The following is a 17,943-nucleotide window of genomic DNA, read 5'->3' as shown; positions in this document are numbered from 1 at the left end:
TATATATACAAAGCTTTAAGAAAGCACCGACATGACAAAATGCATGTCATATGTATTTTATAACACGGCAATTACCGAATTAAAATCCCATATATGACAGAAAGATGCTCGTGATGATGGACCGGCACCAAAAGAACGTGATGGGGACCTATTGTGAGCGCTTACCCAGCCCCGCTACCTCTTACCTGAAAACCATTTTACAGCCAAATATGAATAACAGTACTAGATAACAGTCTGCTTTTGAAATGCCTTTTAATAAAAAAAAGTCTTTCAATCGGTTGCTGTCTCATTGGCATCTTCCTTACTACTGAGTAAATAAACATACATGAACAGGAGCATGAACACAGAATTTACACGTATATAAGCTGGTTATTGAAAATTGGTAAACTATAACTAAGCAATTACAATTTCATATAAAAGATTATATTTTTTTTCTCAAAAGAAACAAACAAATAATGGAAACTGCAAAATAATACCCGTTGACACTCAGGAAAATTTAAAACTTCTTTATAATTTATTATGTAACGTTATGATTGAAATGCATTCAACATTTTTAACATATTTATTAATATGTAAAAAAGTAACTGAGAAATGTCTACACATGTCTGGAATTTTATCTTACTATTATAAGGAAAACAAAAACAATCATAGGCGTATACAGCTCCTCCCCTTTTTCGTGGGGGAAAAATTGGTTGATTATAAAGGGGAATCACTGAAGCATGACTAGAGCTGCCCCCATTAGGTCAGTTAGCGCCCCCTTCAAACCCCTTATAAAAAGTTCTGGATCCGCCACTGCCAATAGAAAGCGACTACTCGTTGTAACTGTATATTGAAATAAGCTTGTAGTTTGTTTATTAATTCACATAAAATATTGTAAAAAACAAATTTATTTTTAGACCTACTGCTAGACAATTTGAACCACAGTATCCTGTTCACTCGGAAAAAAGTGTTACATACATGTCAAAATAAAACAATGTAATATAGGGAATGAATGTCGGACTTTTCAAACCGGAATATTTTCATATGTACATGCATGTCTGTAGGCAGTGGCCTCCTTTGGAGACGGAGGGTTATATGTTATACAATGGTGCTTTAGTCCTTGAAAGTTGTGATGAAGCATGCTATTTGTGTTCTAAATTCTCCCCTAAAAAATAAAATCGAGCGTCACTGACGAGTTTTTTTTAGGCAATGCGGGTCTGGAGCACAAAATAATAAGCCTGGTATCTATGATGGCTATGATGTGTGTATTTGAACGTCACCGACTAGTTAAACTTTTGTGTGGGTGTGAGTGTTTTGTGTGATTCACTACCCCATATATTAATACTGTACAGGAAAAATGTTTTTTTTTAATTAATATTTTTCTTTCTTAAACTTTAATAAGAAAAATCATCAAGACACTCATAAATAACATACATACTTATCATTAAGTTTTACTGCACGATTTATAATTATACCGACTTGTTTATATAGTAATGTGTCTTTTTATGTAAATGTTATAAAGAATTAAATATAAAAAAGAAGATGGGGTATGATTGCCAATGAGACAACTATCCACAAAAGACCAAAATGACACAGACATTAACAACTATAGGTCACCGTACGGCCTTCAACAATGAGCAAAGCCCATACCACATAGTCAGCTATAAAAGTTTAATTGGAATATTTGCCACTGTAGGTAAAATATTTTAACAGTTAAACTTGATTCATCAAGTTTTCATCTGACGTTGTTTTGTCGAGCCTGTAACAATTTATGTCGCAACATTGAGAAAAAAATTGTCGGCGTCGGCAGCGTCAACATATAGGTTTAGTCTGTGAATAGAGTTTTTAAAATCAATAAATTTGTTAAACATTCATGGAATTTTCGGAAATTGGACAGAAGCTTGGTTTCCTTTTCAACGGATATATCGAAACAGTTAAATGATAATATACTGTACATATCGTTTTTTAACCATTGTTCGACTTTGATTTTTGAAAAATGCTGATCAATTAAAACAAATATAAAATTACCAATACTCTTTTTTCTTTTTCAGTTGGTGCTTTAGCAACATATTCCGACTCCCCAACTTACTCTGACTTAGATAGACTGTATCCCTGGGTTCAGGATGGTGGAAGGGGAAAGCCGTCCGACTGTTACCCGCGCCATCGTGTTGCCATTATCATTCCATACAGGAACAGGGATAGTCAACTCCGGACATTTTTATACAATATCCATCCAATACTTTATAGACAGGAGTTAGATTATGGAATTTATGTCGTAGAACAGGTATGCAATCCAATGACTTAAAACTATACGTCGTTCAGTTCAAGCGCGGATTTAGCTATTCTAAAAAAAGGTTGGGAGTGTTCCAAACCACCGGAACACCATAAAACATTTATCTAAAATCATAAAATTGAAAAATAAAAAGTGGAGTTTCAAACCCCGGACCCTCTGTTTTTGGATATGTGTATGAAATTAATTCAAACTATTATGATGAACTTTGTTGCTCCAGTAGGACAAAGAGTGATAAGGGGAAGATCATATGTTTTTTGTTTTGGGGGGGGGGGGGGGGGGATGAAAAGAGGATTACTGGCTCTGGTAATCTGATAAGAGCTGTTTCTAATTAAGCTGTCCAAGACATTATTCATATGTCATACAATTGTACATAATAATCGTAAACAAAATAAAAATAAATTTCACACGAAACAATTTCGCCCAACTACAGCCATAGAAAATGAAAAATACGAAAATTCACTTATATGCAAAATATGTAAATAACATTAAAAATCAATCACATAATAACAAGGCTAGCAGGATTCAAAAAATGTAACAGAATTCTGTTTAAAATTTACAAAATATATTACGCATTTCCTTATTCATTCATCCTTCCTTGTAAGATTTTAAATAAACAGTTATCATATCTACCAAACAAAATAAGCGAATCAATAACAGCTGATAGACACGTTCAAGCTTCGTAATTTGGTACTATTTTTTGTACAAATAAGACAATTTGAATGGTGGTTTTATTAATCGATAGCCTGTCGGAGATAATTGTTTATGTGAAAAATTGTTTATCCTTATTCAAATCATAAATAAAAAGACTGACATTTAGTTTTCCATTTCATACCAACCACCCTTCAACATGTCACTGAATGCATTTGATTTTCAAGCGAAACTCCCTATTTTGAAATTCTAGTATAAAGTATTGAATTCTTTTGCATCTGAAGAGTAAATGAAATTTATCATATACACTATTACTAGAGTAAAACATCCATAAAAGGTGGAAAAGATCACCGAAGACCCCAGCCCATTTCCCAATTTCGAAGTATGTTACATAAGAAAATGAAAACTGAATCCGCATAAAATCCGCCTGGCTCTCCAAGAATATCAAATGGTCCTTCCTTAATTGACAAATAGTTTACTTCCATTAGTTTACAGTTATCAAAAATGGTGTTTATTAACACTTATCTATTCCATGTTTTATGCTCCATCTACGATAGTGGGGGAGCATTATGTTTTATGGCCTGTGCGTACGTTCGTTCATTTGTACGTCCATCCGTCTGTCCCACTTAATGGTAAAGTTTTTGGTCAAGGTCCACTGAAGATAGAAAATGATAGTGCAAGTGGGGCATCCTTGTACTGTGTTAATTTTTAAAATATCATCAAATCAAAAAGCATTATGACAAACTTTGGCCAAATACAAATATTTGTCAAACTGTAATATATATACAGAGGGAGATCGTAAACGAAACAAAAACATGTTTACGGAATAATAACTAACTAAACTAACAATCAGTGGCGGATACAAGAGGGAGATTAGTTGACGGGAGACCATCGCCCCCCCCCCCCCCCCCCCCACCCCCAACATGTACGTCCCCTCTTTGATTGGACAATATATCATCTAGACATATAATCGTAAAAAACAAGTGTTTTCAGCAATTACGCCCCACCCCTTTTCCCGTACTCTAAAAAAATATCCTAGACACACCATAAATATCACATTATACTGAAATAAATGAATTTCCTTATTCACTTCAATAAATAGTTTCAATCAAACAAAAATAGTAAAAATAGTATGAAATGCAACTTATAGCGATTTAAGGTATGTTTTTATTGTCCTGGTAACATATGTTACCAATGTTGTAAATGTTATTATCCCGTGTGTCTAATGGGACAGATAATGTATAGACTGGATCTCTTCGTGTGAATAAATTGTTAAATTAACATTATTTTCAATGGTTTGCTCTTTGTTGGCGTCCATTTTCGTGCATTTAAAAATACAAAAAGATATCAAACAGCAACAACACAGTAAATAAACTGTCGTATGTGCACTTTTCAAACGTGTTTCTGTCACGTATGTCTGATTCAGTTTTATCCATATGATCGCTTATAAAGTATATCAACCCCCATACCCCTAATCCTCGATGAATTCATATGATCGCTTATAAAGTATATCAACCCCTATACCCCTAATCCTCGATGAATTCATATGATCGTTTATAAAGTATATCAACCCCCATACCCTTAATCCTCGATGAATTCATTGTTGGTGACAATTGTTGCTCCTAGTATCAAATCAGCAATGTTATACATTTCGTTTTTTTATATTTATTTTTTTAAATTACGAGTTTCTATATGTGCACATTTATCCATCTATACTAGTATATGTTTCACTAGTTTTAGTTTAGTTTAAACAATATTTTATTCAAATAAATTAAATTGGATTGGGCAACAGGCATAGCCTATGTAAGCCCTCTCCACGAAAAAATTATATAAATATTTAATGCAGACTTTGTCAAAAACTCTATTTAGCAAATTGAAAAAAGGGATGGTATTTCATCGTCCTACACAAATTATACCTAAAGTGTTTCTATATATAGCTTCGGCTACGTATTTATGCATCCCACACAGCTTAAAGGGGGAAAGGGGGGGGGGGGGGGTCCTTCTATACCCTATGTTTCTATCTTACAATACACTAAATCAAAAACTATGGACAGAGCAACACGAACCCCTCAAAAATGTATATTTTTAACATAATTTATATATGACTAGAATTGTAGGGCCCGCTTTTTTAGACGACTAGCTTGTACATGTGAACTCCCTCGAGGAAAACCGGCGCCGTCCGGGTGTTCAATTTAACAACCGTCTGCTGTTGGGTTTCTGTTATAACTTTTACACCAAATCTACTATCATTTACATAAATGTCATAATAATGGTGCGAGTTATGGATGGACATTATGACGTATTTAAACATTAATAATTATTGTTGTCGTGTTAACCTGGAGGGCTATTAATCATGATTATTAATGTTTTACTAATATTATCATCGAGTGTTAGAGGTATGATCAAGGTCCAATGTATTTGTTTCACTCGAGGGGTCAAATCTTAATCATATGTCAGCGTTGTTCGAACTTCCTGGAATTTTAAAATTTGAGTTTCTGAAAAAGAGACTTACATCAAGGACGTATAATATACGTCCTTGCTTACATGTACTAGATTTTACTAGTTTTGCAGACATCTGTAAAATATTATAATTGTAAAATGATATTAACAATCTTATGTGAAATTTCTGTGTAATGTTTTACGTCCCTCTGTTTTTTTTATAAATGAATAGAAATGTGGTGTAACCATGATCGAGCTAGACAGCAACACAACAACACTACAAAAAAAACCCATCTCATAGTACTGAATATGAATGAAATACTTGCAACTGGACGTTCAGCAAGCACAACTCATTTCATTATTCGCCTAGTATCCATCTTTTTGTGTGTCCTTCGATATATGGATTTTTGTTTCATCTACCTGTCTTTCTCTTGTATCGTTACAATTTACTTTCACACATTCTAATAATTTGAGTGCCTTGTAGGAAGAGTGGTCTTAACAGTTTTAACAACTGTACATACTCACTATCCTAAATTTGAGGTTATGAGTTCGAAGCGCACACGTGACATAACACTCAAATATATTCGTAATTGGCTAGGATTATTTCCTCCAATAAAAACTAACCGCCAAGAAAAAGCACAATAGTGTTTAAAGTGATGTTAAACACAAAGCAATCAAATCGAATTTTAAATTCTGAGTCGGGCAAATATCGATAGTTTTGAAAATCTTAACCCATAATCATATCATAAATTTGACATTTTACCTATTGTTTCTATTTGTTTTGTTCATGCATCGTTGTCAATATATTTGGAATTTAATGCGTCTGTCATATAAGTGAGAGGTTACGGCTTGCTATAAAACCAGGTTCAATCTACCATTGTCTACAGAATGAAATGCCTGTACTAAGTCAGAAATATGACAGTTGTTATCCATTCGTTTGAAGTATTTTATCTTTTGATTTTGCCATTTAAGTAGGGACCTTCCGTTTTGAATTTTCCTAGGAGTTCAGTATTCTTGTCATTTTACTTTTTTTGTAACGTTTCAGAATGGAAGTTCTAAATTTAACCGTGCCATGCTGATGAATATTGGGTATGCAGAAGCAATGAAGATACACGACTATCAATGTTTTGTCTTCCATGATGTCGACTTGATTCCAGAAAACGACAAAAATATTTACAACTGTCCAAAACAACCAAGACATATGTCAGTTGCAGTAGATAAATTTAAATACCGGTAAGAAATATAAGGTATTCTATCGCACCGAGGGTCAATGAGTAGATACATTTAAATACCGGTAAGAAATATAAGGTATTCTATCGCACCGAGGGTCAATGACCACGTTGTGATTGGTTTAACGCCGTCACGTGGTGACCCTATGGATCCGTAGGGGGGTAGTAAATTTCATAGGGGGTTCATGACTTCATGTCTAGATTTACTGTTCATGGTGACGTCATCTATCCGTAGGGGGTCAGTAGCGAACCATATAACTTATAATATTGGGAAGACTTCTGGGAAAACTGTTTGACAAGTTAGATTATAGACACTTTACTTTACAGTGAGAATACGTTGAGAAAAACATGTTTATGCCCTTTCCGTCACCGTAGGTTGCATTAAGTATTACCCTTGTCCGCCCGTACGTACGTCCACAATTAAATGTTATGAATTTAACACACAATGCTTATTACCACAAAACGGGGGAGCTAGGATGAAAGTTAAAAATAGGCAGGATATGGTTTTGAGTTAAAAAAAAAAAAAAAGCAGGATAAGACACTTTGCAAAAGAAAAAGACAGCATGACAATTTATCTTTAAAAAAAGGCATTATAAACTAATCATAAAAAGGCAGGACCGAATATAGTGATAAATAAAAAGGCAGGGCAGATATTGCAACTAAAATAAATGCAGAAATTCAGAACAGAACAAAACTGTTCATCCAACCTCCCCCCCCCCCCCCTTTTCCACCCCACCCCTCAAAATCAAATTATAGCTAACTAAAGTAATTTTTGTCCTTATTTTAGTTGTTAATGTTACCCTTTTCATATGCGCATATCCTTCTCGATGACTTTGTACTCTCTTTTGTCCAGTTAGGTTTATATTTTTCTTTTTTTTAAGGTTACCTGTTACTTTTTTGTTGGTATTTCTAGACATTTGTTTAATGTTATAACATATAATTATACATGTGATTTTAGATTGCCTTACACTGCAATATTTGGAGGCGTATCATCTTTAACGAAGGAACAGTTCCAAAAAGTCAACGGTTTTCCGAACAGATATTTTGGCTGGGGAGGTGAAGACGATGATATGTGGAATAGGTAAGGAGCATGCGCAAAGCAACGCATATCGCATGCATATTCTGGAATTCTGGAATAAGCAGAGAATGAACAAAATGTATGTATACAATACGTGTAGGAATTGTGATTTATTGATTGAGTGTACTTTGTTTAACATCCAGGGACAAATATTACACGGATTATCAAAACAACAACAAATTAAACATTATAGAAGCAAACCCATTATCCTGTTGTATTTTAACGGAATTTCCTAGTAGTTGTGCTAAAATATGCAAGAACTGCATTACTTGTGTTACAATAATCAAGGTCACACTTCGAAAAAAGATTAAGACATGCATATATATACATTGAAATACAGATCAGTTGAACAGCCAAGAAAAGAGAGACAACTCAATATTCCATATGATTTTTAACTTATGATTTTTAGTATCAATAGAGCTGAAAGAATTTGTGATCTTTGTAATAAGCAAGAACTGGGTGATGAATTTCATTATATATTTAATTGTAACTTTTTTACTCAAGAAAGACTCAAGTTTATACCTGATCATATATATAAAAAAAATACTGTAAGCCTGTCAAGTTTAATGACTAGTCAAGATATATAAGTATGTTGGGTTGGCAAAATTTTGCAAAATTGTTATGTCTGTATTTAAGTGATAATATATATGGATATTACTCTAAATTCTGCATACACCTACTTTATATGTACAAAAATGTATATATGTTAGTTCATGCATTACTATTGTTTGTTAAATTTATTGTTTGTTAAATTTATTGTACTATTATGCCTCATGTAAGGCCTTTAGTGAAATAAAAAGTTTCAAAGTTTCAAAGATTTTCTTCTTCTTTTTTAGAATTCACAACGCGGGATATAAAGTGATCCGATATGCAATGGAAATAGCTCGTTATAAGATGATTAAACATGGAACTGAAACAGGAAATAAAGCTAATCCTGGAAGGTAATGACGAATGACCAACTAAATTTTATGGCTTATCATAGAAGATCAATTTACGCTCTGTTATTCGATGTTAATAGAAGTTTCTATCTGTACAGTATTTTGTTTGTAATTTTACATTCAGGTGAAAATGAATGTTTTGAAATTTATTTTTAATTTTGTATTTACTGCGTTAGTGGCCTATTGTTTTTTAAAATATAAAAAAAGTAAACTTACATGGTGCGTATTCAAATTCATTTTTGAATATTAAAATGAGAGTATTTCAGTTATCTGTGTATGTAATTTTAGTTTTTGTGTATAATTCGGAGTTTAGTATGACGTCCATTATCACTGTAATAGTATACATATTTTTTAAGGGGCCAACTGGAGGACGCCTACGGGTGCGGGAGTTTCTCGCTACATTGAAGACCCATTGGTGGCCTTCGGATATTGTCTGCACTATGGTCGGGTTGTTGTTGCTTTGACACATTCCCCATTTCCTTTCTCAATTTTATGTAGAATAGTTGACAGATGTAGAAGGTGTTGAAAATTTTAAAACGGCTATCATTATCCCAATGGGTCATGAAATACTACCGTGCCACCTATAGATATAATCTACAAAGCAAAGGAAACTAATTGTACCTCAAAAATCATTCAATAGTGAGTAGGACTTTCCGGCAAGGTTTTGTACCCCTCTAGAAGCTATTATATAAAACGACAGTTTCTCTTATGATTTAACAAACAATAAGATAAAAAAAAACACATCTGAACATAAAATCATTTCTATCTCTGGCATAGGCCGAACAGTATTTTTGAACTATCATGATTAGTTATTGATTTTTGTAACTACGTAATTGATACATGTTAGATAATTTATCATTCTTGATTACAGGTTTAAAATGCTGAAAGAAAGTAAAAAATATTTCAAAACTGATGGCATTAATAGCCTGAAGTATAAAGTTTTAAAGATAGACTTTAATCATCTCTATACACGAGTCGTTGTTGACATTGACGAAAAAGAAGTTTTGGCGGTATGTAAAAGTATTTTATCTGTATCTTGATTTACATTGGAAAAAAACACTATGTAAGCAAAATATTATGAGATAAGGTATGTTTGACTAAATGTGAGTATACATACTTTAAATTTAGAAGAACACACAAATTGCAGCTAGCGTAAAATAAGGGTACCAGGTTAGGATCAAGCATAAGGAATCTGTAACGTTTTAACATAATTCTGAATATAGGGTGACGTGTTAACACACTTCAAAATATCTGGTAACGTGTTAACACTTCTGAATATATGGTTACGTGTTCACACACTTCTGAATATATGGTAAACTATATGGTGACGTGTTAACACACTTCAAAATATATGGTTACGTTGTAACACTTCTGAATATACGGTAACGTGTTATCGCACTTCTGAATATATGGTAACGTGTAAACACTTCAGAATATATGGTAACGTGTTAACACACTTCAGAATATTGGTAACGTAATAACACTTCTGAATATATGGTAACGTGTTAACACACTCTAAAATATGGTAACGTGTTTACACTTCTGAATATATGGTTACGTGTTGACACACTTTTGAACATATGGTAACGTGTTAACACTTCTGAATACATGGTAACACTTCTTGATATCTGGAAACACTTCTTGATATATGGTAACTTTTCTTCACTGCATGAAATTATGAAACGTGTCATAACCACGTGCACTTGGTTTTGATAACGTCTCATCGCTGTGTGATGTCTGGAAACATTTCGTACTGAGCTGATTGGTTGCTGATAACTTCTTATCAATGCTTGTTATCTTGTTAAGTTCTATCGCCGATTGATATCTGGTAACGTCTCATCGCTGCTTGATATCTGGTACGATCTAGTTACTGTTTAATGTCTGTTATTATACGTTTTGGCAAATTTCTTATATCATCCATTCCTATCATTGGACACGCGGCATTTGTTAATTTCTCGCTGCTTGATATCTGGTACGATCTCGTTACTGCTTGATGGAATCGGGTGACGTTGCATCACTATTTGATATCTGGCAATGTTTCATCACCATTCTTGATATCACTACAGACTGTTAGGGATACATTCCTGTTTTACTCGCTTTGACATTTTTTTAAAGTGATATTGCATTCAGATTCAAAGTTCGATTATATGTAAACATGCGGTAATTTGAATTTCATTTAAAAATATAAAAAGAATTAATGATTTATTGTTTATTTTAGGAAATAAAAAAGTCATAACACCAACTTAGAGATGAATATTCTTGGAAACTTCTGAGGTGAAAAGAAATAACCACTACACACCAAATGACGACAACAATATGGAGACACTTCATTAGACAATTCATTTGTGTTGAATTTTGGGTACACTGGTGTTCCAAACATTCATAACACTGCCTTGTAACTGAAACTGTGTACAAAAGTACCGGTATGCATTAGGATGACAACAGATGGATTATTTTCTAATTCACCAATTGAAGCAAATTAAAAACCTCATGTACACCTTTTTTAAAATGAAATATAAACGTCCTTGTTAATAAGAAGTAACGATTGAGACAGAGTGTTTGTAATTGTTGTTTTTTTTAATAGAAGCGTAGTTAAATGATTATATATATATGTAGTATGTTTGTGTTAAAATGTGTGTAAACTTTGTATAGCAGGTCGGGTACACTTCTTTTTACGGTTAAACATCAATTATCATGTCAATGCCCCCTATTTAAACCAATCCAGCAATGCATGATCGATTAATACATATTTACGTTCACATTTTGCTCAGAGCACCAAGCTCGTAGACTCAACCGTCTCAAGTTCATCTAAAGAATACGTTACTGCAAATGGGGATTTAGATGAACTGACTTTTAAAAGCAGGTCTTGCAAAAAGTTGACACAACTAGTTTTTGTTGGCAGCCGATCATTCAACCCTGGTTATGCTAGGTATTCAACAACTGTTTCTCAAGAGCATTGTTTTGAAAGGTATAAAACTACTCAATACGAAAACTCCTGGAGCATAAAGTAGTATGTGTTCCGTTCGTTTAAAAACTATTTAATAATTAAGTTACCAGTGGCGGTCAAGAGCGAGGGTCCGGTGTTGGAACCCTTCTTTTTTTAAACGATATATGCATTTGAACAGGGACATGGTTGGAACCCCTCTTTATCTCGGGTAGGGAACCTCCCTTTTAAAAATGACAGTTACAATATTCCTCGTATTCTTACGTGACGGTAAACTCGTAGTAGTCAACAATGCGTCGCAGTTCATTGTATTGATTGGGAAATTTCTTAGAAGCTGTTTACATTTTGTAATTTGGGAATTTAATTTATGCAAATTTATGCAAAATGCATTTTGACTATAGAATTCTAGTGGTCTCGATCTGTCTTTTGATTATATGTGTCTTCTTATTCTCGTGAATTACGTGATCTCTTTTACCAAAGAATATTAACGAATTATATTTTATTGCAGGAAAATGATTTATCATTGTTTTATATAGTTTTATCACTTGAAAATTACAGCTGGTCACGCTAAATGCCGAAGAGTATTTGCGCAATCAGTAGTGTATGTAAACTGTTGTCTCATTGTCACTCATATTACATCTTTTTATATCTAGGAACAAAATGTTTTATCATTATCGATCATTATGCAAATATAATTATATCAGGGTTTGAATTTTTTCAAAGGAGTAGGTTCAGTAAGACCCCTTTTTGGCCCCAAAATATAGCAGTTTTACAAAATTAGTAAAATGTAAACCTTTAGTTATTTATTAGACAGTAGAATGCTTCTGATACATAAATATGGGCTGTTTTTGACAATACAATGCACATATATCCGGTACTAGCACCATTAAGTCATGCTAAATTACTGAAATCCTCATAATTCTAGCATTTTAGTTAAATTTTAGACGGTTTTCGTGTAAAACGAAAATGGCCGCATTCGTGTTCATCCTTAATATTGAAATGTAAGTCGTATTTTATTTCTGAAAAGTGACATTTTTCGGCATATTAGGTAGATTTTTCATATTTGAGCTTGAATCGGATCGTTTTTAATGACTAAATCTGTTAAAATCTTTCACATTAACTAATTAATTCAAATAAAATAGACACTTAAGTGTTTAAAAAGTGGTCAAAATCTTTCGTCAGATGAACCTGAAATTTGAGGCCAAAATCGGTCCTTACCGGACCTACTCCTTTATATTTTAATTTGTACGCCTGTTATGAAGTGCCTTTTTTAACACAGAGTATTGATAGAGGTCCTTTATTACTGTATTCTTTCATATTTTTTAATACATTTTTCTTAATCTTGAAAATGACGATTATTCTATAATATTCTCACGAAAATAATTTACAATTAAAATGTTCTGTATTTACATGAATTTGTATTCTGTACATTGATTATTTTTTAAATCAATTTAGTATTACCCAATTTTTTTTATTTTTTTTTTTGTCTAGTTAATCTCTATCCTTTACACCACTTATTCCCTATTCTTCATACATTTTTCAATTTTATTTTCCCTTTTTCATTATCATAATTCTCGATTCCTTAAACTCCATACAGACTCTCATTACAGGAATTAAATTAAAAAAATGCACGAAATAATGTTCAGTGTTAAGAAAATGAAAACATGTTATAAATGTCATGCGTCTCCGAAGCACTTTTCCGGATATTTGACTGTTATAAGAAGAAATTAAAAAAAATATATTAAACGCTTCACGTATGATTTCATTTTTTTCTGCTTTTTAATTGTCCTCCAATTTAAACGAGGGTCTCAATGGTGTTTGTACAGAATAGAGAATATTTTGAAAGCGGTGGGCGAAAATGAGAAGAGAAAAATAAGAATAAAACCAATAGGATACAACAATAATTAAAAAAAGAATACAGGAAAGTAGGCAGAAATAAAGAATGGAGGAAAGTGGGCAATCATAAAGAATTGAGGAAAGTGGGCAATCATAAAGAATAGAGGAAAATGGGCACAATTAAAAAATTGAGGAAAATAGGCACAAATAAATATAAAAAAGAAAAAATGGACACAAATAAAGAATAGAGAAGTAAGTTTTAAAGTTAAACAATACAGAAATGAGAACCATCTTCTATTTATATATTTGCTTAATGTTTATCCTTTAATAGAATATGTTACCCTTTTTAGATGCCTTTCAATACATTCCTACCTTGCCCTTTTTAGATGCCTTTCAATACATTCCTACCTTGCCCTTTTTAGATGCCTTTCAATACATTCATACATTGACCATTATTATTTTTTTATCATTATTTAGGTACTTCATGATGTAAACCTTTGTTTGTTTTTGACGTTTTTTTCAGACTCATTTTGAGATTTTCATTTGTCTTAACGAATATTCAATGTTCTGTTTAAGATTAGTCTATTTTTAGAACGTTGTTGGGGGTAAAATTTGTTCATAGATCATACTGAAAATCATCGTTATATTTATTTACAAGCTTTATGATAATCCGTTGTGTTTTGTATCACTATTAAAATGTTGATAAACTTGGTTTTTTTTATTTGTGAACAACTTTTTTTTTAACGAGAATGAATTGCACGCTTACAAAAAAACCATCTGTTACCACACAATAGAAGAGAACAACGACAACTAGTTATTTCCTGTCCATTCAATGTTTGCTGTGAAGGGTGTGTGTTAACATGGATGTTTCGATGTCTTGTCTAAAATGACAGACAATAGAAAAACGTTTCTGCCTACGTCTAATGTTAAAGGGGAGGGTGTGAATATACCAAGGGGCAATCAAATACCACAAATCGAGGACTGTTAAATATGAAATACTACACAGGAAGAAGAAAAAAATGTCTCATTTGCTGACAATAGAATACAAGTCTTTGATTTTTGTCGAGCCTGTGACAAAAATGTAGCGGCAGTGAGCCTGTTGGTAGCACGGTAGTACTTGTCATCCAGAATTTAGGTTGCTCTTTTGTGAACCCTATTTTAGTCAAAGTATCTGGACAGTGTGATTGGACAAAAAATCAACTGAACATACTTTCCCAAACTGAGGGATAAGTCAGGTGTAGAAAAATATGAAACAGTTTTACATAAAGGTGAAATTGAATTTTGTGAATTTTTTTAAGTTTTGTATTCACTGCATGATAAAAGGCCTAAAAGCACTAGTGGCCTTAGGTTTTTAACGATATCAAAAAAAGTAGACGGTCATGATACATATCCAAATTCATTTCTGAATAGTATAATGAAAGTTCTTCAGTTAATTGTGAATGTAGAATTTTTGGCAGTTTATCAAAGTGATGAAAATTATAAAAAGGCTATCGATATCCCTTATGGGCCAGGAAATACTACCGTACCACCTTAAGGGGGATATATATGATAAAGCTAAATCAATAAAGGTATTTGTTTACCTTTTCAATTTGTAAGTTTATAAATAAAAAATAGATTAAGTACAACTAGAATAAAACAGACCTTAAATTCCACCCCTGGGAGTGAAAATTGTTGATTCAGCATATTTTGCCTGATCTGCGGGTAATAATGTAAAAATCTACCTAGAAAGTAGAACTTCATTATTTTTATGTAACTTGCAATACATCTTAAATATAAATGTTCGCTTTAACTTTTCACAGTATCTGACTTATGTGCAGCACCTGGAATTTGAGACGCGACATAATTTAGTTGCCTGTACGTCCTACTATTTTCTCCGAAATGAATAACATACTACATAATTTCTAACTTTTTTCACACAAGTACAGCTATACTAGTCTTTTTAGTTCTGTGGTAACATGACACCAATATGAGCATTTTTGGAACAAGAGAGTGGTAAGGGGGGGGGGGGGGGGGGGGGGGGCTTTACCTTTTGCATTTAGCCCTCATATTTAGCTAAAATAGAGATAGCAATAGGGGTTTCTTTACATTGACAAGACATCTTTTGGGGACAAAGAATGTGATTATGATTGTAAATCAGGAAGATTTAATAGTTTATTCATTTTCCATGCAAATGTCATTATTTTTTTTATTTTTTTACCCTGAAAAGCTAAATTGATAATGAAAGGGGACATAATTTAACTTAATGCATACATGATAAATAGACCAACAGTCATCTTAGAGATAGATGGTCAAAAAGATCTTTGAAAAATAGTTAACGGCAATCTAAAGAGTCTTGTTGTTTTGCCTTCATGATCTGGAAGTGCTTAAAGTAAAGTCAGGCATGTTGTAAATGTGGAATGGACTTTACTATCATTTTTCATGATTTGGTGCTTCAATTGTTTCTTTCAGTCAGATGAACTATTCATAGAGTTGGCAATCCAATAATTTCTCCTGAATCACCATGGTTTACATCTGTGTTGATTTAAAACAACATATTTGGTTTTTTTTTGCACTCCTTAAGTAAAAATGTTCAGATGGGAAAAAAAAGTGAAAATCTGCCAGCTGGGATAGGGGTATACTTTTTACGTAATGTGAAAGCCAAATAAAAATTTGCAAATCATCATTACGACATAATAATACCACATCATGTAATGAAACAACTTAATAACGTTAAGTCACATACACATCAAGAAATGTTAAAACCACATTGCCTAATGACATAACCACATTAAAAAAATGGTTCAACCACATCGGGTAAAGACAAAACCATATTAAGTATAGACAGAACTATATCAAGTCAAGACGAAACCATATTGTGTCATATCGAAATATTATCAAGTAATGACCATTGCAAACCACCTATCCTACCTCTTTGACAAATATGTTGTTGTCCCCGCAGATAAAGCCCCAAACAACATCGTTTTTTGTGTGTAAAACTCATTACATTAACTGCTTGATAAACGAATTAGGTATTGACAATTCACTTGGAAACTCAACATATACCCTCAGGACACTTACCAAAGAGGAAATCCTGGATAATCATAGGTCTGTTCTATGTTCCTTTGGAATTTCAAACAAAGATGAAGAACTGGATCTTCCATCACTGTATTGGATACCTAAACTACACAAGTGTCCTTACAAACGACGGTATATTGCTGGGTCTTCCAAGTGCTCCACAAAACCTCTTTCTAAATTATTAACATATATTTTATCAGCAATCAAAGACGGGCTTCAAAGTTATTGTGAAACTATCTATTCTAGAGGTGGCGTGAATCAGATGTGGACACTTAAAAATTCCAAAGATCTTTTAGAGTACATACAATCTAATTCTCTTTCATCTTGTAACAGTATTAAAACATTTGACTTTTCTATATACTCTTTACACAAGTATTCCAGATTCCAAACTAAAAGACAAATTGAAAGAGTTGGTATTGCTTTGCTTTATATAAAAGAATGGCCAACGTTAATACAAGTATCTTGTCTTAGGGAGGGATAAATCCTACTTTGTAAAGGATCACTCCGATTCAAACAAAAAAATCTCTGAATCTGATATTATCAAAATGCTTGATTTCTTGATTGACAACATATTTGTTACGTTCGGAAGACGTGTTTTTCAACAGACTGTCGGCATTCCAATGGGAACAAACTGTCCCCCACTACTTGCCGACTTGTTTCTTTATTATTATAAGGCTGTCTTCATGCAGGAGCTTCTTAGGAAGAAAGATAAGAAGTAAGCAATATCCTTTAACTCTACTTTCCGCTATATAGATGATGTTCTTTCACTAAATAATTCAAAATTTGGTGACTATGTGGAACGCATCTATTCAATCGAACTAGAGATAAAGGATACTACAGATACAGTTAAGTTGGCCTCATATCTTGACTTACATCTAGAAATTGACAATGAGGGTCGGTTGAAAACAAAACTTTACGACAAAAGAGATGATTTCAGCTTTCCAATTGTGAAGTTTCTATTTCTAAGTAGCAACATTCCAGCAGCACCTGCATACGGGGTATGTATCTCCCAATTGATACGATATTCTCGTGCTTGCATTTCCTATCATGATTTTCTTGATAGAGGGTTGCTGCTCACAAGGAAGCTATTAAACCAAGAGTTCCAAATGGTGAAGTTGAAATCATCCCTTCGTAAAATTTACGGACGCCATCACCAGTTGGTTGACCGTTATGGAAAAACCGTTTCACAAATGATATCGGATATGTTCCTTACGTCGTAACTACAACCCCCTTCCCTTTCATGAATGTGACCTACCGAATTAGACTATTTACCGGATTTGTTATCAAATAAGCAACGCGACGGGTGCCACATGTGGAGGAGGATCTGCTTACCCTTCCGGAGCACCTGAGATCACCTCTAGTTTTTGGTGGGGTTCGTGTTGTTTATTCGTTAGTTTTCTATGTTGTGTCATGTGTACTATTTCTTGTCTGTTTGTCTTTTTCATTTTTAGCCATGGCGTTGTCAGTTTATTTAAGATTTATGAGTTTGACTATCCCTTTGGTAT

General features: G+C 33.2%; 1 protein-coding gene across 2 annotated transcripts in view; it reads left to right on the top strand.

The window, feature by feature from the left end:
- Window positions 1–14,090, top strand: part of LOC139491903 (beta-1,4-N-acetylgalactosaminyltransferase bre-4-like) — a 29,982-nt gene extending 15,892 nt beyond the window's left edge. For both annotated transcript variants that reach the window (XM_071279827.1, XM_071279826.1), the window contains exons 3-8: window positions 2,031–2,263; window positions 6,405–6,592; window positions 7,547–7,669; window positions 8,503–8,607; window positions 9,476–9,614; window positions 10,823–14,090. In XM_071279827.1, coding sequence (XP_071135928.1) covers window positions 2,031–2,263; window positions 6,405–6,592; window positions 7,547–7,669; window positions 8,503–8,607; window positions 9,476–9,614; window positions 10,823–10,840 — 806 coding nt within the window. In that variant the 3' untranslated portion in view covers window positions 10,841–14,090. The remainder of the gene's footprint in view (window positions 1–2,030; window positions 2,264–6,404; window positions 6,593–7,546; window positions 7,670–8,502; window positions 8,608–9,475; window positions 9,615–10,822) is intronic.
- The last annotated feature ends 3,853 nt before the right edge of the window (window positions 14,091–17,943 follow it).

Source organism: Mytilus edulis, chromosome 10 (genome assembly GCF_963676685.1).
Source record: "Mytilus edulis chromosome 10, xbMytEdul2.2, whole genome shotgun sequence".
Lineage (NCBI taxonomy): Eukaryota > Metazoa > Mollusca > Bivalvia > Mytilida > Mytilidae > Mytilus > Mytilus edulis.
This window is presented reverse-complemented; position numbering and strand designations above follow the sequence as displayed.